We start from the raw sequence: 25,328 nt of genomic DNA on the forward strand, positions 1-25,328 counted from the left end.
AGAGAGACCCACTCTTTGCAAAGCACTACCATTGAGTAAGAATGTGGCATCCCTGATTACTCCCTGTGGAAGGAGCCCTAGCCAGCCTGGCCTTTGGACCAGGGAAAAAAGAAGGTTAGAGAGGAGGCTTCATAGGCAGGCCTGGGTAGGCACAGCAACCTCCACCAGCCATGAGCTAGCCAGGGTGTGGCCAGTCCTGTCTCCTTTGCTTAGGGACCATCTGTGTAGCTGCTGACAGTGTAGAAGGCAGGCGACTCTGACTCAGTTTTCAGAGGGTGGCAGCAGTCAAGTCCACTGCTACTATCTGGGATTTTCTTTCCTATCCTGGGGAGGATTGTTTCCCCTTAAGTCTGTTTTTCCCCCAGATCTTTAGATGCAGATGGACACAATAACTTTATTTTGTTTATTTATTTATTTATTTTAATGTGGTGTTGGTGATCAAACCCAGTGCCTCATGCATGCTAGGCAAGCACTATACCACTGAGCCACAACCCCAGCCCAAGTCTATCTTTTTCTTAACATCCTAAGTGGGACTTTTTTGTTTAATTTATAAAAGTAATTTTATTCCTAATTGTCACATAGTAATTAGACATATGTTGGTAATTTCCTGAGAAGTTAGAGCAGAACAGTTCAACCACATACAGGGGCAATGTCTTCCCCACTTTGTCTTGATGAAAGGACTCGTGTCAATGGGATTATCCTCACAGGACTGGTGTTGATTAAAAAGTCCTCACAGGATAATAGATTAAATTATAGATTAAAGTGGCCTTACCAGATTGGTATTGATTAAAGTGGCCTTACCTGATTGGTATAGATTAAATTTACCTTATTGGATTGGTATTGATTAAAATCTCCTCACAGTATTGGCATAGTTCAAAATGGCCTTACCATGTTGATATTGATTAAGTAGTTTTCACAGGGCTTGGATCATGTAACTTCTCACATTGGCCCAATGTTTGGAGAGGAATGAGCCCACCCAATCTGTGTGATGGACTGACTCCTAGCTCTCACAGTCCTTATGTTGAAGACCTAACTCAGTAGCTCAGAATGTGACCATATTTGGAGACAGGATCTCTGCTTGCCCTGGAGTGAGTCCTGAACCTGTTTTCTGAGCCCTTCCCTTCTCCCTATGCTCAGTTACAGACCTGGATTGGAGTCCACAGAGCCAGACCACAGCTGACCCAGGACTGTGTCAACACCCTACAATGAGCCTCAGAGTCCAGCTTCTGGGAGGCCATCATACTTCTCACCTATGTCCTGGCATGTCCCAGGTAATCCTCAAGCCTGGAGGAAGAGGAGGGCACTAGTCCTGGCCTCTCAGGTTCCCTGAGCTCAGCAGGGTGTGTAAAGTTGGGGGAACAGCTATCTGTCTGCCTTCCATAGCAGCACTGGACCTCTGTGACCCCACCAGGAAGTCTGTCCCAGAGTCAGAGAAGAGGGAGTGACTACTGTGTCTTAGGCTGCTATAGGGTGTGGCATCTCTCAGCCCTCTCAGGAAACATTCAGAGCCCTTGGCTCATCCCAGCCTCAGCATGTGGCCTTTCCTGAAGATGAGAGGGTCTAGAGATCCAGTAGGGTGAAGCCTGTGAGGAGCTGGTCAATTAGAGACAGGGACTGAGTGATGACCTCCAGGTCATTTTGCTTTCTATGCTGGACAGGCAGTGGGTCCAGTCCTGAAATTTCCAGAATCCTGGAACTTCATGATCTGACTTTATTATGTCCATTTTGGGGGAAACAGATTAAAGTGCCTGCAGCTGACCCTTGACTAGGACAGAATCTCCTGGGAAGGGGTACCTGTGCAGTGTCCAGAGGTCATCTGGATGGAGGCAGGAGGCTCCTCCTTAGTCCTTATGCTCATCCCCTATGGGGAAAGATGTCTACTCTCAGTATACTGACAGCCAGCCCCCCTTCCTGTGCACTCATCTGACTTTGACATGGACCACTCTTATGGGTGTGGCTCTAAGCCTGTTCTATGCTCACTCCCTTAAAGGGCCATCTGGGCCCAGTGGGCACAGGTGAGACACCATGACCAAGTGGAGTATCATCTTCTGTACATTCCTGAGGGATTCTCCCTGCTGAGATTAAAAGAGATATTTTGTCTATTCCAAAGTGTGGATGGCAAGAGAGGGGCTGAAAGAGAATATGAGGGGTGATTTGTTCAGCCCTGGACTTTCTGGGCTCCAGGGCTTTGGGGACATAAAATTTGGGTGGAAAATATTCAAATCATAGCACCATCCATTTAGATCAAAACATGGGATGATGGGCTCTATGTTAGCTAAAATATGCAAACGTATGTTGAATAACCATAACAGTGAATTTCAGAGGTTGTGAATCAGGACTAGGTAGTGGCACAGCTCTCTCTGAAAAACTACACAAGCTAATCAATCAACAGAATCCAAGCTGAGGATGCATTTGCAATCTGTGGAAAGAGATGAAATTAAAAGTTGGGATAGGGGTATGGAGCTGTGCATAATGTCCTCTAAGCTAATCAGAGGTGAGTCACAGGGGCCCTAATGGCAGTCGCCTCCAGGTTCTCCCCTAGATGTGGTTCTATGGGGATCCTAGAGTTGCCTCCATGTTTGTCTGTTGTTCCCCAGGAATTCCTATGAACAAAGATGAAGGCCTGGGTTGTTGTGCTTGCATTTTTCTGAGTTTACCACCCACATCCAGAACTTTGAAATCTCTTTCCATAGGCAGCAACTGCATACTGAGCCTGAGTTTATCAGCTGCATATACAGATGTTTCTATTCAGAATTCACTTTTCCCTCTGTGAGGTGTGCAAAGGTAAAGGCAGCCCAGGGTTCAGACCAGAGTAGAGACTTGGGGGAGCTCAGAGACACCAGGGCCTTCATGGCATGGATTCATAGCAGTTATGCTATTTGTTCACCCATTGAAGCACATCCTGATTGCTTAACATATTGGGGCATTGTGAATAGAATTACTATATGCAAATGCATACTGTTATCTAGATATACATTTTTGAGGCAGTTGTCTATATTTTTAGGACCATGTGGTGACACCATGTCTAACTTTGGGGAAAATGGCCACTTTTTTTGGATAGTGGTGAGCTATTGTGTGCTCTACCAGCAATGCACAAGAGTGCCTATGGCTGCTCATCATCCTCATGGTTGGTATTACACTTAGTAAAGACCTTAGCAGTTTAGTAGTTGTGCAGTGCACCTTGGGGTCTTAGCTTGTGCTTTCCTCATGAAGTGATACTAAGAGTAATTTCTATGCTTCTATGTCATCTTGTATCTTTCTTGTACATTGTCTGTTCAGAACTTTACCCATTATGTTGTGTTATTGTTGAGTGTCTTACTATATTTTGTACACAAGTTTATTTTAGACATATACTTTTCAAAGTTTCCCCCAGTCTTTGACTTGTGTTTTTATTTCCTTAATATGATTTTTTTACAGAGTAATTTAATATGGTCCACATTAACAGGTTTTTCTTTCATGGATTTGTTGCTGTTGTTGTTTGTGTGTTTAGTAGCAGGGATTGAACCCAGGGGTGCTTAACCACTGAGCCACATCCCCAGCTTTCATGGATTTGGGGGGTGCTGTATTTAGAACCTTATCATAAAACATGTGGTCATGCACATCTTCTAGAGTTTTACAGTTTCCCATTTTAAATTCAAGTCTAGAGAGTATTTTGATAGGTTCTGGTGTCAATATGTGTGGTTTCTTGAAGTGTGTCCTTTGCAGTCAGTGTATCTTCAGGTCAGGTTTGAGATAAATTCATCTTAATTATATTGAGACCTGAACAAAGAATATCTCTGCATTTATTTATATTTTATTTGATTTCTTTCTAAACATTTCAAGATTTTCTGAAAGTATGATTGCACTTTAAGAATTACATGAAAGTACTTTAATTTGGGGGTCTCTGTTTTAAATATTAATACTTTAAAATTTTTCTTATTCCAGTTTACAAATTTCACTGTTTCCTCTACATGATTGCTTAAATCAATGCAACTTTGTCTATGGGCCATGGACTTTGCTGCATGCTCTCTCCATCTATTCTGATCAAGACATAGGATGGTAGGCTCTATTTCTTTTTGATTTCCAAAATCATGACCTGGAATAGTCAGAACTATGAATTTCAGAGCTTCACTGTGCCTAGCACAAGGGGGGTGCAGCTCTGAACAGTGAACACCCAGCATCCTGCACTGCCTACAGTGGCCAGCAGGGGGCACTTAGAACAACTTTCTCTGATCAACTGCTTTTGGGGTCTGTGTTCTGTGCCCCAATCAAACATCCTTCTCCTGGGGACCCACCTGAGAGATGCCACATCTAGGGACTCCTAGGGGCTCTATCTAAGGTGTAGACCAGAGGTATTCTTTTTTTAATTCAGAGGACACACCTAGAAAGATACCATGGCCTGGGGATGCCTGGTGGATACATCTGTGGTGAGGACCAGAGCTTCCTTCTCCTTGGCACCTACCCATGGAGACTCCATTGTGGATTCAGGATGACTGAGGTCCATGTGAGGAAAACATGAGGAAGAAGCTTCCTGGGCACTGCCTGGTGTGCTGAGAAGTAAGTTCTGCCATGTTCTTTACTTTCTCAGGTAATATTTTAGCCAAACTTATTTTACAACAGTATTTCTTACTGAGGCTTTGGCTGCTCATTATCATGGTATGTCAATGTATTTTGTGTGGCTTGAGTATCTAAGGACACAAATGCCCCCTCAAGATGGTGCAGGGAGGGCCCAGTGCCTGGAGTTTCAGTGGGGCCTGAGGGTAAGGGCTCATGAAAATGCAGCAAGAAGCTCTGAGGAGCCTCTAGGGTGAGAGATGCAAAGATTATGATGGATTGCACTACCCTGAATCCTGGGTAACTGCAGAATCCTCATTGCAGTTACCAGAGCCTTCTGTGATGAGGGCAGCTTGGATCAAATGATAGACCATGATACCCATAATTCTTGGGGACTTGCAGCTTCCAGAATCCTCTGCAAAGAGGGCTGTACTAACAAAAATTCAAACTATGCTACCAATTACTTTTGGGTGCCTGCTTTGCCCAGGAGCCTCTGGGGTGAGAACTGCAAGGGTAGAATACCAGACTTCAATGCTCAGAACCTCTGGGGATGCCTACATACCCTGTAACCCTGTAAGTCCCAGAGGTTTCTGGGGTGATGGTTGTATTGGCAGAGCACACTACCTAGAATCTCCAGGGTACCAGGGAAAACATGGGGTCTTCATCTCCTGTGATCCTCAGCAGGACTGTGCAGGCAAAACACTAGGCTGCATTAGCCAGAACCCTCAGGGACTGCAGCTCCAGGAATCCTCTGTGGTGAGTGGGCAAACCATTGAACTGCATTACCCACAGTCCTAAGGGGGAATTTTAGTTTCAGATTTTTCTACAGTGAGTAGGAAAACACAGGACTATATTACCCACAAATCTCGGTGCTAGCAGTACTCAGGATTCTCTGTTGTGAGGACTGTTGGACTGAGAGCTTAACTACAGTATCCAGAATCCTTGGTGGGGTGTGTTGCCCAGGTGAGTATGCAGCCTGCAAGTCCCAGAGGTATCCCAAGTGAGAGCTGTGCATTATGCAGGTCAGACTACACTACCTACAATTCCTGGGGACACACTAGTGAATGTGCTGCCTGCAATTCCAGGAGGTTTCCACAGTGAGGTCTTCAGTACCAAGGGAAGCATGTGACCTTCAGTTCTCATGGCCCTTGCAGTAGGGGCATGCAGGCAAAACACTGCTTATCCACAATCCTCAGGGGGAATTGCAGTTCCCAGGATCTGCAATAGTGAGGACTGCAGGGGAGAGAGCTGAACTACACTACCTAGAATTCTTGGAGGTGCCCCGTGTCCATGTGGACTGGAAATTTCAGTGGCTTCCACAGTGAGGGCTATGGAGGCCGAAGGCAAGACTATACTACCCAGAATCCCTAGGGGCCTGCAGCTCCCCGACACCTTCCTTTTGAGTACTGCCGGGGCAAACTTTGTACTGCACTACACAGACTCCTCAGGGGTGTCTAGGCAGGCTTGTGCTACACAAATCCCAGAGCTTTGATGGTGAAGTCCACTTAGGTAGGATGGACTGCACAACCCAGAATAATCAATGGCCCACAGCTCTCAGAGACCTCTGTGATCAGGGCTGACTGAGTAGAACTGACTACAATACTCAGAGTCCCTGGGGGCTCTGAGCTCTAAATAGTCACTGTACAGTTAAACATAGCACCAGGCTATAATGCCCATGATCCTTGGGGGCTTGCAACTCCCAGAATCCACTGTAGTGATGGCTGCATGGGCAGAACACCAGACTACACTGTCCAGAATCCCTAGGGATGCCTGAGTGACTGTGTAGCCTGCAATTTCTAGAGACCTCTGCATGGGGCGGGGGACTGCATTGTAGAAGGCTGGATTACACTGCCCAGAATCCTGGGTGGGTGTATGAGGGTGAATGTGCTACTTGAAGCCCCCATAAGCTTCTGGAGTGAGGGCTGAATGGGCAGAATGCCAGACTACACCGTTCAGAATCACTAGGGGTGCCTGAGTAGCCTGAAACTCACAGAGACCTCTGCAGCTGGGCTGCATTATGGAATACAAGACTGCATTACCCAGAATCCTGGGGGTATGAGGGTAAATGTGGTACTTGCAGCCCCTAGGCTTCTGGGGTAAGGGCTGCATGGGTAGAACACCAGAGTCCACTGCCAGGGTCCTCCAGGGTGCCTGGGCCAACACATGGCATACAGCTTCCATGGTCCTGAAGGGCAAAGATGGTGTGGGCAGAGCACCATACTACACTGTCCAGAATCCCTGAGAACCCTGAATCTGTGTAGCCTGCAGCTCCCAGAGGCATCCATGGTCAGAGCTGGACAGGCAGGACAGACTGAATGACCTAGAGTGCTCTCAGAGGCTACTGGGAATTTGGGCTGACCTCAGGTTCTTCTACCCTCCTACAGTAGTCACCCTGGCTGGGAATTAACAGATTTTCTTAAAACCCCTGATTCTAAAATGGGGCAGTCCCTGGCTAAGTCACTCTGTCTCAAAGACTACATGTCCCAGAAGCCTTTGTGGTGGTCTGTTTCTGGCCTCTGCCCTTGGGCACCTGAGTGAAGGTCTAGACTCCCTGTGGTGGCCTCTCTCTGTACCTCTACCCACCTGGCTCAGGCTGCTGCAGCACTTGGCCTGGTGGAGTGCAGGGAGAGGGTCTCCTGGACTCCATTTCTTGTCTCCTGAGATTCCACTCCTCATGGTGCCACAGCCAGACCTAGTTATAGCAGTGGGAACAGATTTTATTCAGTAACTGCTGAGGGTGGAAGAAGGTGCTGACATTCACCAGGGAGGTGGGAGAGGCCCCGCCTCTGAGGCGTGAGCAGCTGGTGCACGTGCACGTGGCCAAAGGGGCATGGTCAAGAAGGGGTGGGGCCTCACCGCCATCTTTAATGCTGCCTCCTTGAGAGTGAGGAGCTGGCTTCCCCCTCAGGACCAACCAGGGAGAGTCCCAGCTCACTGGAGTGTTGGGTCACTCCACAGAGAGGGGCAGAGCTCCCTTCTCAGTGCAGATTGAGAGAAACACCCAGGTTGGGGACCCTCATGGGTCATGCCTCCAGGGACTCCTGGAGCTCTTTTCTCCTCAGAGCAGCCTCAGCGGACACTTGGCTTAGAGACTTTCGTGAGTCGTGGCTCTAGGAATGCCTGGGGTTCCTTTGTCCTCAGAGCAACATGAGGGAGATGCCTGTTTGGGGACCCTCATGTGGCACGTTTCTAAGGTTGCAAGGGTTTCCTGCGGGAGATGCCAGGGTTGGGGACCCTCACAGGTCACATCTGTAAGTAGGCTTGGGGTTCCCTTCTCCTCAGAGTGGCTTGAGGAGACGCCAGTGTGGGACTCTCTTGGGTCATGTCTCTAGGGACGCCCGGGGTTCCCTTCTCTTCAGAGTGGCCTGAGGAACACTCTTGGTGTGGGGAGTCTCATGAGCCATGTCTGTAGGGATACCCAGGGCTCCTTTCTTGTTAGAGTGACCTGAAGGAGACGCCTGGTGTGGGGAACTCTTGGGGCATGTCTCTAGGGTCGCCAGGGGCTCCCTTCTCCTCAGGGCAGCCTGAGGGAGAATCCAGGCCTGGGGACCTTCGTGGGTCGTGTCTCTAGGAACGCCCGTGGTTCCGTTCTCCTCAGAGCAGCCTGAGGGAGATGCCTGGTGTGGGGACCCTCATGGGTCACATTCTAGGAACACTGGGGGTCTCCCTCCTCCTTACAGCAGCCTGAGGGAGATGCCAGGCCTGGGGACCTGACAGGAGTAAACATCAAGGATGAACAAACAACATGAATCAGCAAAAGGACTTGTTTTGGACTTGTTTTGGACTTTGCAGTGACTAAGTGACTTTTTAGTTGTAAACATGTTTTGGTTATAGGATGACTAGATAGTATGCCCATGTTAGATAAGTTGATGATGTAACTAGGTAGTGTGCTTATGTTAGATAAGTTAGACATAAACAAGTTTGTTGTAAACATATAGAGTATATAAGCGCGAGGGAAACTCCATGTATTTGCTCACAATCAACTCTCATCGCCTGAGAGTAAGATCGTGCAGTGTGAGCCAGCCACCTCGTGTATTGCTTTGTGTGGTGTGCGAATAAACCAGCATTTCAAAAGGCAATCGAGTTCGTGCTTGGTGTTCGCGTACGTCGCGGTCCGGGGTCCAGTGCAGATATCCGGAAGGGAACTCCTGGTAACCAGACAAGGCTGAGAAGCTGCTCGTGACAGTTGGCGTAGTCGGCAGGATACGGAAGAAGAGCTCCGGAGCAGGTAAATATAACCCACATGGCAATGCACAATTTCTTCTACTGAAAACCTAGAATGACCGTGATCGTCCGGCGTCTAGGCTGAAGGTGGAATGAAAGGGGAGTGCCCCCACCAAAATCCTTAGGAGGACGGTGGTCCCTGTGCATGGGGTGGCTTAAGGAAAGGATAGAAAATTGGGCACTATATAGCTGGCATCAGGGAATAAGTCAGATACCTTATAAGATAGAAACAAACGGGTTTATTGCTTGGAAAATTCATATAGCTAAACTGAGGATCCTCTTAAAAATAGCAACATGGGCTTCAAGGAAGTAATAAAAAGATTTAGGCAGAAATGTAGAATAGGAGAACTAAAGCTCGAGCAAAAGGAATTAAAATCTCAATCGCCATGGCGAGGTATTGAAAGAATTGTTCAGGCAAAGATGCCTGAGTTCCAGAAAGGAACCACAGTTGAGGTAACATTAAGTAATCCTCAGACCGTCAAGCCCATAATGGAACGGGCTGACAAGAAAGAAATCCCGGGAATATTATGTAAAATTATAGATGATATAGATGATGACAGGCTAAGAGGCAAAAGGTTAGTAAAAGAAGCCCTTAAAAATGGAAGTAATAACCCATTTTTGAAAGATATATTGAACCAACTGGAAGCTCCTGATAAGGCCAGCATGCCAGTTTCAGTAATTAAAACATCCACACCCGGACGGGGACGCCCAGATGGGTTGGAACAAGTTATTGAAACTAGGGACTTAACTAGACCTGAAATGGTTCAGTTAAGGCAAGATTTTTCACAGAAAGGTCAGACCGACGGAGACTTTTTGTTTACAATTCATAGTAAGGGAGGCGAGTCTATAAGACTCGCAGGCAAGGAGATGCAGGTGGTTAATATCCAGATAGACAATCCGAGTGTTGCGGACACTTTAGCAAAGATTATACAAGAGGAACCTGACAGGGTACGCACACTTTGGGATTGGATTGCAATAGCCTGGGCAGAGGCCATCCCACATATAGATTGGGGTGTCTTTGAAGGCCAGGTACAGTGGAAGAATCCCAGTGAAGGGATTAAGATAGTAAAGAAGTTAGCTATTTTTAGCAAAATTTATAATCAGTTTCAAGGATCCCCTTTAAGTGCTCACTTAACAGCCGCGCTTAGGAGAATAATTATAAAAGGGGCACCAGAACAGCATAGAATGATGTTGGCAACCATGCTAGCTGGAGCCAACACCCTATGGGATGTAGTTGAGTTCTTAAAGCAACATCGAGAATTACAACAAGAGCACAAAATGTCATTTCAAGCTGCAATGTCATTTCAAGCTAAAGCCCGAAACCCAGTCTGTTTTCCAACAAATGGTAACGGAAATATTAAATGTTACCAGACAAAAAACTTCCGTTTGGGAGGCCCGCCTGGCCAGCGGAGCCTCCCAAGAAACAGAAATATGTTGGGAAATGGCAAAGACTGGAGAAAGGTGCGACCAGGACAAGCCTGGACACAAGGAAATGTTGCTGTAAACAACAGACAGATAGGAAGGAGAATGAACCCACAAAGGCCGGTACCGCGAGGAAGTCAGGTGCAGGGCCAAAGAAGAAGGTTTGGTTTAACAATGCAGAGGTTTGGAACACCCAGATGGCAAAACGGCCAGACACCCGGCCGTTCATACAATTAAAATTTATAGTTGATAATCAAGAATATACAGACTCCTTCCTGATAGATACGGGAAGCGAGGTAACAATAGTCAGAGATGATTTTGTAAATAATAAACCAGCTAAGGAAAAAGTTATAGTACAAGGAGTATCTGGACATAGTGCAGAAATGAGAAAAGAATGGGTAACATTTAAAATATATGATTTGGATTATACAATACAAGTATTGGTAGGCAAAGTTCCACATGGAGTATTAGGAATTCAGGAACTCAGGTTATTATATGGTGAATGGTTACCTTTGAAGAGATTGAAGTGTTTTGAAACAAAAATTTTAAGTCAAGTAAAGATTGATCCAGTAAAATTGCCCCATACTCCACCAGTATTTACTAAACAGTATCCTATTAAAGGAGGACATGAAGAGATTAGCACCACAATAAAGGAAATGTTGGAAAAAGATATAATAGAAAAGGCATCATCATTTAAATATAACAGTCCAGTATGGCCTGTTATGAAACCTAATGGCAAGTGGAGATTGACGGTAGACTATAGGAATATAAATAAAGTAACCCCCTCTATGCCAGGTACTCTCCCAGATGTAGAGTCCATTTATGCTCAAATTAGAAATTTTTCACCTACTTGTTTTTGTGCTATAGATTTGAGTGATATGTTTTTCGCTATCCCATTAGATATTAAGAGTAGAGAATTGACTACATTCACTTGGGAATCAGTACAATATAGGTTTAAGAGGTTACCACAAGGATATAAAAATAGCCCAATTATAGCACATGTAACTTTACAAGAAACGTTAAAGGATTTTCAAGATAAAGGAACTACTAAGTTATGGTCATATGTAGATGATATATTAATTGCTGGGAAAGATATGACCGAGTTAAATAAGGTAAAGGACGAGGTAGTTACATTATTGAAGTCAAAAGGATGGTCCATCAATCCTGATAAAATTCAGGGTCCAGCCACGTCAGTTAAGTATCTGGGGGTGGTGTGGACTACAGAAGGACCTAAGGTTCCGGATGCAGTGATAAATAAGATTTTGGCTTTACAGTCACCAAAAACCAAGACAGAGGCTCAGCAGGTGATGGGCATTTTGGGATATTGGAGATTACATATTCCATATTTGCAAATGATTCTGGCTCCAATACACAGGGTATGCAGGAAAGCTGCGGACTTTGTATGGGGACCGGAACAGAAAAAGTCATTAGAATTAGCTAAGGAATATGTTCAGACATATACCCAATTGTATGTACCTCAACCTGGTGAAGAAATTGTAATTGATATAATATATGCCAATGACTTTGGAAATTGGGGCATATATACTAAAAGTAATAGTCAGACTAAACCAGTTGGGTTTTACTCCAAAAGATTTCCTTTTTCCGAAAACAAGTACTCTTTCTTTGAAAAAACAGTGTGGACAGCTTATACGGCGGTACAGAGTCTAGGTTTTGTTTTAACTAATAGAGTAGTTACATTAAGAACTCAGATACCAATTTTGGATTGGGTACGAACTAAGGAGGAAGACTTTAGAGGTTTACCCATGGAACAAAAAGTGTTGAAATGGAAATGGTATTTGTTAACTATAATTAATGATGCAACAGTGTCAGGGAATAATAAGACATTAAGGTTATCAGAATTAGTTTTTGCTCAGCCTATGGTAGAAGTACCGGTAGAGGTTAAACAACCAAAGACACAACCTATTGGAAGATGGGGGGCAGTTGCTTCTCATAAAAATGCATGGTTCACAGATGGATCAAGTAAAGTAGTAGGAAATATCACTAAATGGAAAGCTGTGGCATATCGACCAAGTGATAATAAGATCTTAGTGAAGGAAGGCTCGGATGCCTCAGCACAGTTAGCAGAACTCTGTGCAGTAAAATTGGCCGTTGAACAATCTATCCATGAAAAGAAAAAGTATATACACGTTTTTTTCGGACTCATGGGCAGTTTGTAATGGTATTGCCATATGGTCTGCAAAGTGGAAGGAATCTGATTATAAAATTAATGGAAAAGATGTATGGGGAATACATATTTGGAAATTTCTTGCGGAGGCACCTATACATGTAAAGATAGCGCACGTTGATGCTCACACAGGACGTACAGATGAAATATCTAAATTTAATGATGTGGCAGACAAATTGAGTAAATTTGATTCCGAAGGGCTAAAATTGGTGAATAAGGCCCCTTGGAAAATATTAGATAAAACAGATACAAAGATTCGGTTGAAACGTGACCCAAATTGGCATATAAAACTTCCTGAATTGAATGCTGATATTTCGGAGGATGAGATCCGACAATTGCATAAGGAATTAGGACATATTGGAACACATGGAATGTTCCAGTGGTTTCAGGGCAGAAATATAAAAGTTACCTGGGGAGCATGTAAGCGTGCGATATCTGGATGTGAACTATGTGCATCCTCGGTGCAACGTTTCCGGAGAGATCCACCCCACAATAGACCATCCCCTAGAGGATTTAATGAGAAGGTACAAATTGATTATATTGGTCCTTTGCAGAATGGAAAATATGTGTGTACTATGGTAGATTGTAGTACCGGATTGGGACATGCATGTGCAAGTAGACATGCAGATCAAAGCTCTACTATGAAAACTATTTGGAGCTGGTGTGCAGCATATGGATGTCCTTGGAATGTGACTTCCGATCAGGGTTCTCATTTTACTGGTAGAAATGTTCAGAAATTAGCTGACGTTTTAGGAATTAATTGGGATTTTCATTTGGCCTATAATCCACAAGCAGCAGGAAATATTGAAAGGTTCAATGGATTATTAAAGACTAAATTGTGGCAGATAGGACAAGATGTGCCATTTGACAAGGCAATACTGATTGCAGTTTTTGAACTTAATTCTAGGCAAAGACTGCACAGGAGATCACCCTTTGAGGAAACATTCCAAAAGGACATCGATGTGCAGGCAGACGGGGACCCAAACCCAGATAATATAAGACCATATAAGGTGTGGATACGTAACAGAAAAGATAACTCTGTGATTAAAGGTGAGATTGTATCACACGGACAAGGAAATACCCTATGGGTATCAACTGGAAAAGGGGACCTCAGATTAGTAAAAAGCCAAGATGTTGTCACTAGGTAAACGTTTGTGTGTTTGGTTTAACATATGCTTTATTATCCTGATTGTATATTCTTGCTTGTTTTTGGGTGGATATTTTTATTGTAACGAATGGCAGACAGCTCTTTTGAATGGTTCTACTTGTTTTATTAACGTGAATCATAAATTGTTGGCACGGGATTTGCTACCCTGTTATGTACTTAATTATACACTATGTTTCTGGTAATGGCACCTAGGACTTTGTTACTTTTGCTATTTTTGCTACTTTTGATAGCCCTGCAGTTCTATTCAGTAATGGGAAATCAAACTACAACTCCCACTACTTTTACTACTATAACTCCATATTATTTTGGTATCAGGAACATTAACCTGACCAAGCATTCTTACAAAGATTGGATCTTCAATTATATTAATTTCACTCATTCACTTCAAGAGTGTAATAATTCTTGTGCAGTAATACCACAATATTGGAAAAGTAACAAATTCCTACAAAATTTTACTGCTATTAGATACCTGTTTTATCATAATTATGCATTTTGCCACCATTATAACAAATACTCCGCACCTAAGGGGTGTGACCATTTTTGGGACATCAATACAGTTGGGGTATATAGCCCAATGTTTAGATCTAGTGCGGATGGAGGATATTCTAATAAATATGAAACTAACCCCCTCCGATGTCATCTGGTACCTGGGATTATGGATATGTGGTCTTATAAGCCACATTTTGTGTATTATTATAGGAAACTTGGAGGCAAACCTTTAGTTAAGAGCTATAATGCTACAGCAGCAGTGCTTAATAATCCAAACCTTACTGTATATACTTTTGAGGAGTCTACAGAAGAGAATGACTTTACATGTATAAAAGCAGCAGAAAAGGATGTTGCATCACTGCCTTTTCAGGTTTGGGTGTCCAACAAACAGAATGATTATAATTTATTCGATTATGAATATGAAGAATATGACTATTCTTCATATGATGATGGAGAGGAAGAAGGTTCTGATGAATTTACAACTACAACCCCACGAACAACTACGTTGGGGATAAATTTGTTGCCATATAATGATTCTAAGGAAATGTTGGATGAGTGGAAAGGATTGCCTAGACATTTACAAGGAGCTAGGCCATTGCCTAGATGGCCGCAAGTTTTAGTTGAACCCTACGGGACATGGTGTCCAAAAGAATTACAGCAGTATCTAGATTCCATGAGCACTAAACAAAGGAATATGTCTATATATATTGAAGATGTGCAAAGCAGAACTCATTTGAATTATACCCATTATGTATCTTGTGTAGCGGATTTTCCTAATTTACCTATATATGGAAAGTTCGAGATTCTACAGAATCCTGATAGATCCTTAGAAATACGGAACCAATCTTATCTTACTATAGATAATTGGTGGAAAGTCAATACCTTAGGTACCGCCACTTGGCGATCACCTGTTGTGTTGACCGACCCTTTACCACAGCCATTTACCCATAACTTGGTTAAACCCGTGGCCACGCCTCCTAAAATAAAGGATAAAATCGGGTATGTTTGTATCCGTAGCATTTTTGGAGATATGCTTAACCGAACACAGGGACAAGCATTTATTGGTAGAGTTTGCTTCCCTGTTGATTCAACCTTCCTTAAGTGGTGCCAATATAGATATTATTATAAAATTGGTAATTATTCATCTGTAACTTATAAGATTCACACACAGGCCTGTAGGCTGGGTCCAGTTTACAGGACGACTGGGGTATTACATCCTGAATTTGGAATGTTTAATCACTCTGGATGGCTATTATTTGAAAACAAAACAAGGAGGTATGTCTTTAAAAATGCCAATAATGAATGGGACCTCTCAGAGATTGTGGATGGCCCGAAATTGGGACAGAAAGTGCATAGTCCAGGGTTACATGATTATAAATTCACCGTGGACGAATACATTGTTAACCAGACAGTGTGGAAAAACTACACACAATATTATAATATATTTAATTGGACATGGTGTTATAATTTTAGCAGACAAAATTGTGTACAGAATCCTCTTCATGCTGTATATTTGAATGCCTCTCATATGCATCTTGAGGTGAATAATACGTGGCATAGGTTTGATAATCAGTCCTGGCAACCTGTATTGGTTGTCACACCTAAGGATATTTTGGAAAAACACTTTTATAATGTTACATTTCTGCAGGTAGATTATACTTATAATGGATCCAAAGGAGAATCTTCAAAGTGGCCTTATTATAAATGCCAAGACTGTACCTTTAAGTTTTATGATAATTTCTTTGGGACTTTGATTCCCGTGTTTAATTTGAGTGATGACAAAATCAGAGTGAATGTCCATAATATGTCAATCCCGATGGGAGTTGATTCTAATTATGTGGACACTAAAAATGTTAGTTTAGCTATGGAAAGATCTATTTGCAGATGGTTTCCACATTCATGGCAATATGTGATTGGTATTCATAGGTCTATTATGCATAATGATTCCACGTACTATGATATTCCTCTTGATGTAAATATAACTGGAAATGTTTCCAAACATTATGAAGGTGGTAATGTTGTATTAGGCAATGAGGAAAAACAAACGAGGGATTATACTTTACATCCAACAGTATATTCTCTTGCATTTGTACCACCAGATTTGGATGAAGTTACTTTAGTGAATTACAAAACAGAAACTTACCTGGTAAATGCTGATGACTACTGGTCATTGAAGACTGGGTGCCCTAGAGCACAGCTCTGGGATACTATAATTAGATACCATGTGGATGTAGCAGATAGAAGAACTCTGAAATGGTGGTTGACACAAGGAATGGATTTCTCTACTTGGTCTAGTAAAATATATCCAGGAAAATTACCTTATTACTGGTATATGTTATTGCCAGGAAGTAATAATGAATGGAATCTTTATGATATTGTAACACATGATGTTTTACATAATAATACTGATGTGTTTGATGCACATGCAGGTAATCATATTATATATAGTACAAAGATGGATATGCAGAAATGCTACATGGAACCGACCTCTTTGAATCCTTGTTTAATCGATAGGGGAGGATTTAATGAAACCAGGGGATGGGTTACTGCCCATTTCCCAAGAGCAGTCCTCTTCCCACGCAAGGAAAAGGACGGTAATTTTATGAAGACCTTAGAGGCTCCAGGATTTTTACCTTTACTACATCAGCCAGTTAGATTTTTGATACAACCACAAGTACAGCCAATTGTGTTACGATTGTCTGTTAGTGATTTGTTGAAAGGTGAAACTGTATGTCCTTCTTTTGAGTCTACTGTGTTGCCAGATTTGTTTTATTCAGTTCAAAGAAATGCAGCAGGACGGAGACCTTTGCAGTTCGCAGCGATTGGCGCTTTCCTGGCCGGAGCAGCTTTGGGGGCAGCAATCGCTGGAGCAATGACGGAGGAACTTCGAGTGGAAATTTCAGCTCTTCGAGGACTTCAAACTAAACAGAACTTTGTTATCTCACAATTATCTAAAAATCTGCACTCCGCTTCCTTGCTTATGGAAAGACTTTCTGCAGAACAGGAACTTTTGAAACATCATGTTGATTCATTAAGTAAGGTGATTGAGACCATGGATGCATCATGGAATGTACGTATGAAACAATTGGAGGCAACTCAGGAGTGTGAACATCTACAGGCAATGATCACCGCGGGATTAGAAGAAATAAGACTGTTATTTAGAACTGGCATAGGCATGGAAACTGCATCAGCTATAACCATATTAGATCCTACAAAGGATTCTTGGTGTGAAACTGGTGTCTGTATGATTAATTTATGGCAAATGTCGACATCTAAGGTTGTAATAGGATATCCAACTAAGGCTATACCGAAGAAAATTGGTAAAGATTGGATAATACCATTTGATAAGTTTTATTGGTTAAAATGGAACAATATGTCATATTATGTGCCTAGTGAAGCCACTTATGCTATAGGTAAAACAACTATTATAGCATATGATCTTTTCTCAGATGAACCTAGGACTTCTGATATAACTATATCTATGCCTCAGGCTACTTTGTTAGATCTTGGGAATTTTAATATGTTGTCTTGTTATCCTGAACCGTACATGGTTCAACGATGGCAAAACATTTCTTATAATGAAACTTTGAGTCTGAATGCTGGTTGCCATATACATACTAATGTCATGATGATGGAACATATGAATTTGACCGTTCAGAAACATCTTTTTAGGAGTTTGAATTTTACTAACACGAGAAATGTACGAGTACTGACTCAGGTGGTTTATTTGTCTAATCATACTTTTGGGCTACATACTTTTGTACCCCAGCCACCTCTGTCGGAAGAATATAAACATATGATGAAGGCGACGGAGGCAGCTAAGTCCATTTATGCTTCATTGGGAAAGGAAATTGAGACAGTACATAATCAAACTACTGAACTTCTCCAAAGATTTTCAGGTGAAACACATAAAGTTAAAATGTTAGTTGATTCTGGATACTTGATTCCGCGTGACTTTCAGTATACTTATGATTGTAGTTTTGTAGGTTTCTTTAGAAAATTAGTTCATGCAGATATTAGTTGCATTATGAGATGGAACCCTTTCCATTGGCTTAAGGAAGGATTGCTATATGTATGTTGTTTTGTATTATTTGTATTATGCATTAAGATTTGTTTAAAGATTAATAAGTCAGCAGGAAAGAAAACTTACATTAAAATGGATAAACTTCAACATTACAGGGACCATGAAGCGAAAGGCACTAAGAAAATTAAATCCAAGAAGGAAAAGGACGGAAAGATCGAGGAATTATTCTGAACAGTTGCACTATGCAAATTGTCATCTTTGCATCGAATTTCATGTAAATACATGGTTTTTATATAGTGCATATACACTGTTTGGGCAGGAACGTTTTTCTCTTTTATGTAGACTAGTAACCTTACGCAGTGGACCATGGTGTCCACTGGATAGGACCTTGGAAGGCCAAGTGCCCTCTTTGTGTGTGTTTTTGAATCATGTTTGAAATTGTATTTCTGATAATAATTTGCATTGTGATGTTTATTGTAGATATAATATACATTTGTGTGTTAAGACTTTATTTGGATTGTTCACTGAAGTGATGAAGTCTGATCATGATTTATTAACCTTACACTCTAATGCAGGTACTTTTTATGTTAATGGACTTATTTCACTTAACTATAATAGATCATTATTATTTGGTGATAATTTATTATGTAGAATCAATTCGCAATGCAGACAAAGGAATACATATGTTCCTAGATCTTTATTTGACATATGTTTAAGAAACATTTGTAAGCCTTACTTTATTAAATTATGGACTTATGTGGATTATCATCAACACTTACCTAAGATTGGTTAATATTATAGAATTTCTTGAGGAACTATGTCTGTGGACCAGATAATCATCAAACGGATATTAGGACGCAAGCTGAGGAACGACCTATTATTCAGGAAGGACCGGATGCCTCCAATTCCGATGTTCTCTGAAAAAGATGTTAATTATCCATTTATGATAGTTCACAATTTGGTGATAGATGTGGATCTAGTAAAGGATTTGGATTTGGACCTTTATTTACGATTGAAACAACTTTTCGTTCCAAGAGTGAAAGCTCCCTTCTGCTGTGAGTTTCGTGCTATGCTTCAGCCTTTTCTGCACTCCTGTGTGGTCGGTGGCTGCATGGATGCCGTGGATTGCATCTTCCAATCTGAAGATTGGTTTGGAGGGCCGCGACAGCCCATACGTTTCCCCGAGGACGGGCAACTTCCGAATGGACGACCTAAGACAGGGGACCGTACTTGTCGCTTTGATACATCGGCACCATCAGTACCATCGGCGCCTCCGTATCAAGGGGGTGGAATGACAGGAGTAAACATCAAGGATGAACAAACAACATGAATCAGCAAAAGGACTTGTTTTGGACTTGTTTTGGACTTTGCAGTGACTAAGTGACTTTTTAGTTGTAAACATGTTTTGGTTATAGGATGACTAGATAGTATGCCCATGTTAGATAAGTTGATGATGTAACTAGGTAGTGTGCTTATGTTAGATAAGTTAGACATAAACAAGTTTGTTGTAAACATATAGAGTATATAAGCGCGAGGGAAACTCCATGTATTTGCTCACAATCAACTCTCATCGCCTGAGAGTAAGATCGTGCAGTGTGAGCCAGCCACCTCGTGTATTGCTTTGTGTGGTGTGCGAATAAACCAGCATTTCAAAAGGCAATCGAGTTCGTGCTTGGTGTTCGCGTACGTCGCGGTCCGGGGTCCAGTGCAGATATCCGGAAGGGAACTCCTGGTAACCAGACAAGGCTGAGAAGCTGCTCGTGACAGGACCCTCGTGGGTCACATCTCTAAGTAGGCCCAGTGTTCCCTTCTCCTCAGGGTGGCCTGGAGGAGACGCCAGTGTGGGGACTCTCTTGGGTCACATCTCTAGGGATGCCCGGGGTTCCCTTCTCTTCAGAGTGGCCTGGGGAAGACTCCTGGTGTGGGGAGCCTCATGGGTTGTACCTCTAGGGATGCCCGGGGTTCCGTTCTCCTCAGAGCAGCCTGAGGGAGATGCCTGGTGTGGGACAGCCCTATTTTGTATTATAGAAACAGGGTTTCACTGAGTTGCTTCATGCCTTGCTTTTGCTGAAGCTGGTTTTGAACTCAAGATCCTTCTGCCTCAGCCTTCTGAGCCGCTTAAGTTTAAATATATTACTTCTAAGAAAGCCAGATTTTATTAAAAATACATTCCATTTTTTTTTGTGGAACTGAACTCATGAACCACATTTTTGTTTTTCTTTTATCTTTGCTTTTTTAAAAAAATTTATTTAGTTGTAGAAGGGCACAATACATTTATTTATTTATATTTATGTGGTGCTGAGGATCAAACCCAGTGCCTCACACATGCTAGCCAAGCACTCTGCCACTGAGCTACCACAGTCACACATTTTTCTTTTGGTAGAGATTTTAATTAGGAAGAAGCCATCCCTCCAGGACCCTCTCCCTAAGGCCTCCCCCTCCAGACCCTGAGTCTCCTCCAGACCCCACAAATATTCTATGGCCCTGCACATCCTCCTGAACCACCCTTGCCCCTTTTTCCTACCCTACCTCCCCTCCAGATCCTACTCATGTTCCAGGGCCTGCCACTCCCTCAGGACCTAACTATATGCCAGGCCCTGCCCCCTTGTGACCCATTCTCCCCCTCCTTCAGACCCTGCCTCTCCTCGAGACCTTTCCCTTCTTCCTCCCCTGCCCCTCCTCCAGACCTCACCCTCCTCCTTTTATTTTTATTTTTTTTAATTGCACAGGGACACAATGCCTTTATTTTGTTTATTTATCTTTATGTAGTGCTGAAGTTTGAACCCAGTGCCTCACACATGCTAGGCAAGTGCTCTACCACTGAGCCATAACCCCAGACCAACCCTCCTCCTCTTTAAGACCCTGCCTCTTCTCCAGACTCCACCCTTCTTCCAGGCCCCCTCCTCCTCCTGACCTTCCCTCCCCCTCCTCCAGACTCTGCCCCTGCTAGTCTAGGATGAGCAGCTCCCTGGATGCTGTGCTAATTGGCAGTATATTTGTAATGGTGCACAAATAATGTCTGTTGTTTATATAAACACTGACATCCTGCATTGGATGAATTATCTTGACTATATCAGGATTTGATATACCATAAAATAAATTTAGAAAAGTCCTCTCTCTCTCTCTCTCTCTCTCTCTCTCTCTCTCTCTCTCTCTCTCTCTCTCTCTCCTCTATAGATTATGAACATTTGAAATAAAACCAGAATTTGTTAGTTAAAGGGCAGATGACAGCCAGCCTTGAACCCTGATGATCCCAGGATCCCATCCAGTGGGAGAACTCTAAGTATCAGTTCAAGGTTTTGTATGCTAATTGATTCATTTACTTTTCTTATTTTAGAGTTATTTTGCTATCTAATTCCCCATGGCCTCCAGTTCTGTGCAGTAGGTTTTTCCTATTCAATTTTTAATTAATATTCTTTAAGTTTTCTACATAATTTTTAAAATATTTTTTTAGTTGTCAGTGGATCTTTTACTTTTATTTATTTATTTTGTTTATATGTGGTGCTGAGGATTGAACCCAGGGCCAAACACATGCCAGGAAAATGTTCTGCCTTTGTGCCATAACTCTAGCCCTCTATAGAACTTTTAATTCTGTGAACTTTTATTTTTATAAGGAATATTTTTAAAATTACTTTTAGCTTACTTTGTTTTTGATTGAGAGAATTGGCTTGTTTGAGAGAATTGTCTTGTTTGGAAATGCTCATAATCAAATGATTTTAATTAATTTACATTTATTAAGATATCTTTGGATACTGGGTGTGCAGCTCAAAGTCAGAGCACTTGTCTGGCATGTGAGAGGCCATGGAGTCCATCCCAGCACCACACACACACAGAAGATGTCTTTGACAGGACTCAAGCATGAGAGGTATGGTTTCAAAAGATCATGTATTGGGGCTGAGGTTGTGGCTCAGCATTAGAGCACTTGCCTAGCACATGCAAAGCCCTGGGTTGGATCTTCAGCACTACATAAAAATAAGTAAATAAAACAAAAGTATTATGTCCAACTACAACTAAAAATAAATAATTTTTTTAAAAAAATCATGTATTTACACATATACACATATATCACAGTGTTTCTTCCAAATTCGTATGAAATAATTCTAAGAAAATTTCAAATCAGTTTTAAAAGAGAAGAGGGATGATGATATTTTTAGTGTTAACTATTGATATTTTATGATACTTAAAACCACTATAGATGAAATCTCCTGAGATGCAAATCATTACAAAATGTAAGAGACAAGTCAGTAGCTGCTTTTTTTGTAATTCAGATATTTACTAAAAATAAGCTTTTTTTAAAAAAGATATTTTCTTCTTTTCAAATTTAGAAAGCATTTCCATATGTCCTATTAAAGTTCTACATTCATCAGAAATTTCTCTTATTCCTTGCATACAAAAGGATGGGCCTTCTAATGAGCATGATACTTTATGTTGTCAGGAATTCTTGTGGGAGAACTCTTTTAAGTGTTTTGCCTCTGTTCAAAATATTATTTAAAAATGTATCAATTTACTTTTGATTTCAGAAATTTGTCTTTCTTTTGAAATTATGTATTTATTAGTATTTAGGGTTATTTCATGTGGGAAATGCCATGATTACATTTTATCCTAATGTTGGTGCCCCTATGTGCTTATAAGGTGGCTTTCAGAACACAGTTGAGTGTATCTCTCATATTTGTTGGATTCATTAGAAAAGTACATGCACTTTTGATCATATTTAAATGGTTACATTTGAATTATTAGAAGCAGACATCAGACATGTTAGTATTGTGAGCTGAACAAAGTGCAGGTTTACTTTAATCATTTTGAGGAGGTTGACATAATGGCTTCTGCCCTGTCTGTACCTGCCATAGTTGTCTGTTATCAGATGTCTCACCAGGTGAATTTTTGTTTTTTTTGGCACTGGGGATTAAACCCAGAGCCTTGCATGTGCTATGGAAGCCCTAAGCTACATATGCCCCCAGTCCTTGTTACAATTTTATTTTGAGACAGGGTCTAGCTGAATTGCTGATGTCAGCCTCAAATGTGATCCTTCTGTTTTATCCTCCCAAATAGCTGAGATGACAGGCATGTGTCAAAGTGCCTGGCTTGTCTTGGAGATTTTTATGTCAGTATCACATGTTTCCAATGTGTTAATAATTTTATAAGCTAGATTATGTTCATTTTTCTTATCAATAGTCAATAAAACCTTTTTTTTGTTTTGATGGTATGCTTAATGTGAACATGCTTTATGATGTGACACCACTGTTTATGATGGTCTAGCTATTGCAATACACTATAAGGAGAGTATTTTGATTCTGAGAGTCTCAAGTATTTTAGGCCCAACATGTTTTCTAAGAGAAATGATTATTAATTTTCTATTTGATTACACAAATATGATACAAATTCTTCTTTTTTTTTTTTCCTTTGGTTGGTCCTAGGGCTTCCTGAATGCTAGGAAATCTTTCTACCTCTGAGCTACATCCCCAGCCCCATAGATCCTTTAGTTGTCATTAGCTTCATGATGAGCTAGTGACAATAAAATTACTTAGAATTTCAACTAGATTGAGACTCATGCAAGAGTTTGGGTATCCATATCTCCTTGTGATTTCTAAAAGGTAGAGTGTTTTCCCACAACAAAGCAGCATCTAATATCACTCCTGGACTGAGCTGACATCTCTGCTTGTCTTGGTTCACCACTTCCTGCAGAGGTCTTGGAGGAAATGACTATTTCTTTGACTATGTGTCCCAGTGACAAATATTTGATTATATTGCTGCTAAAAGGTATGCATAGAAATAAAATAGAGACAAGAATTCTTTGGGGTAAGTGATTCAGTCACAGTGAGTCAATTTGCATTAGGACATTTTTTTTTTAAAGTCACTCTTTCGGGAAAGTTAAACCATGAGTTGAAATAGAATCTCTAAAATGTCATTTTTTCCCCCTCTAGTAATCACGTTTTAAGAAGTCAAACCTAGAACCTAGTGACAGCATAAAAATATAATAAGTTTATATATGTTATTATTGCAACATGAAGTATGTAAAAGAGGCACATACTTTGAATTTTATATTAGTTTGAACTATTTGATTTTTGTGCTATATATGTTCCTAATAAAATACAGAACCAGCTAAGAGTGTCAGTTACCAGTAATTAACTCTATGAATAATTAAATAAGTAGGTGTTTGAGAAAATATAACCATGTTTTAAGGTTTTACTTAGAGTAGTTTAATTAATATATATATATATAATATATATATATATATATATTATATATATATATATTTGTTTTATATATATATATGTTTAATATATATATATTTGTTGAATATATATATTTGTTTTATATATATATTTGTTTAATATATATATTTGTTTAATATATATATATACATATATATATATATATATTTGTTTTATATATATATATATATATATTTGTTTTATATATATATATATATATTTTGGTGTGAGTGTACTGGGGATTGAATCCAGGGGCACTGAATCACTGAGCCACATCCCCAGCCCTTTTTTTGTATTTTATTTAGAGGCAGGGTCTCACAGAGTTACTTAAGGCCTCACTAAGTTGCTGAGGCTGGCTTTGAACTTGAAATCATCTTGCCTCAGCCCCACAAGGTGCTTGAATTACAAGAATGTGCCACCATGCCAGGCTTAGTTTTCTCTTTATACAGAAATTGAAAAGAAAGTGCAGAGATTTCCCAGGTAGCCTCAACCTGGTTTCTTCCCTTGTTATGACTTCGGTGAGCTGTCTCTAAAGTGTTAACATCTTAGACAATTTGTCATGAAGAAAAAATACTGGTATGTTACAATTAACTTAAGTCACATATCCTTTGGATTCTCAGTTCTGTGTCTTCCTGTTCTAGGATCCCATCTAGGAGCCAACATGACATCCGGTCATCATGTCTCCATAGACTTCTCTTGGGGTGAGTTTCTATGAACTTGTTCTGATGACCTTGACAGTATTAAGGACGACTTGTCATGTATTTTTTAGATTGTTCTCCTTTGAATTTTCCTTTTTTTTCATATTTAAACTGGGGCTGTGGGTCTGGGGGAGGCAGGTCACAGAGGTGGAAAGCTGCTCTGTCATCTCTTGTCCTTATTGTCATATTAGTATTGACTATGCTCACCTGGCTGAGGCAGTGTCTTTCAGGTTTCCTTGTTTTTCTAATATTAACCTGGGGCTATTAGACTGGGGGAAGCTGGTCACTGAGATGAAAAGCAGTTCTATCATCTCATGCCCTCAAGGTGAAATGTTAGTATTGATTGTGGTCACCTGCTTGTAGAAGGGCCTTT

At 41.3% G+C, this 25,328-nt stretch overlaps 1 protein-coding gene across 1 annotated transcript in view; it reads left to right on the top strand.

The window, feature by feature from the left end:
* The first annotated feature begins 8,251 nt into the window (after positions 1-8,251).
* Positions 8,252-25,328, top strand: part of LOC124094123 (uncharacterized) — a 35,574-nt gene continuing 18,497 nt past the window's right edge. Inside the window, exons 1-3 of the mRNA XM_058580360.1 lie at positions 8,252-8,761; positions 13,272-17,880; positions 18,878-19,345. Of these exons, the coding sequence (XP_058436343.1) occupies positions 13,702-17,880; positions 18,878-19,345 (4,647 nt within the window). The 5' untranslated portion in view covers positions 8,252-8,761; positions 13,272-13,701. The remainder of the gene's footprint in view (positions 8,762-13,271; positions 17,881-18,877; positions 19,346-25,328) is intronic.

Source organism: Marmota monax, unplaced genomic scaffold, assembly GCF_021218885.2.
Source record: "Marmota monax isolate L192 unplaced genomic scaffold, Marmota_monax_Labrador192_F-V1.1 WCK01_AAM20220418_F8-fsc00195, whole genome shotgun sequence".
NCBI lineage: Eukaryota > Metazoa > Chordata > Mammalia > Rodentia > Sciuridae > Marmota > Marmota monax.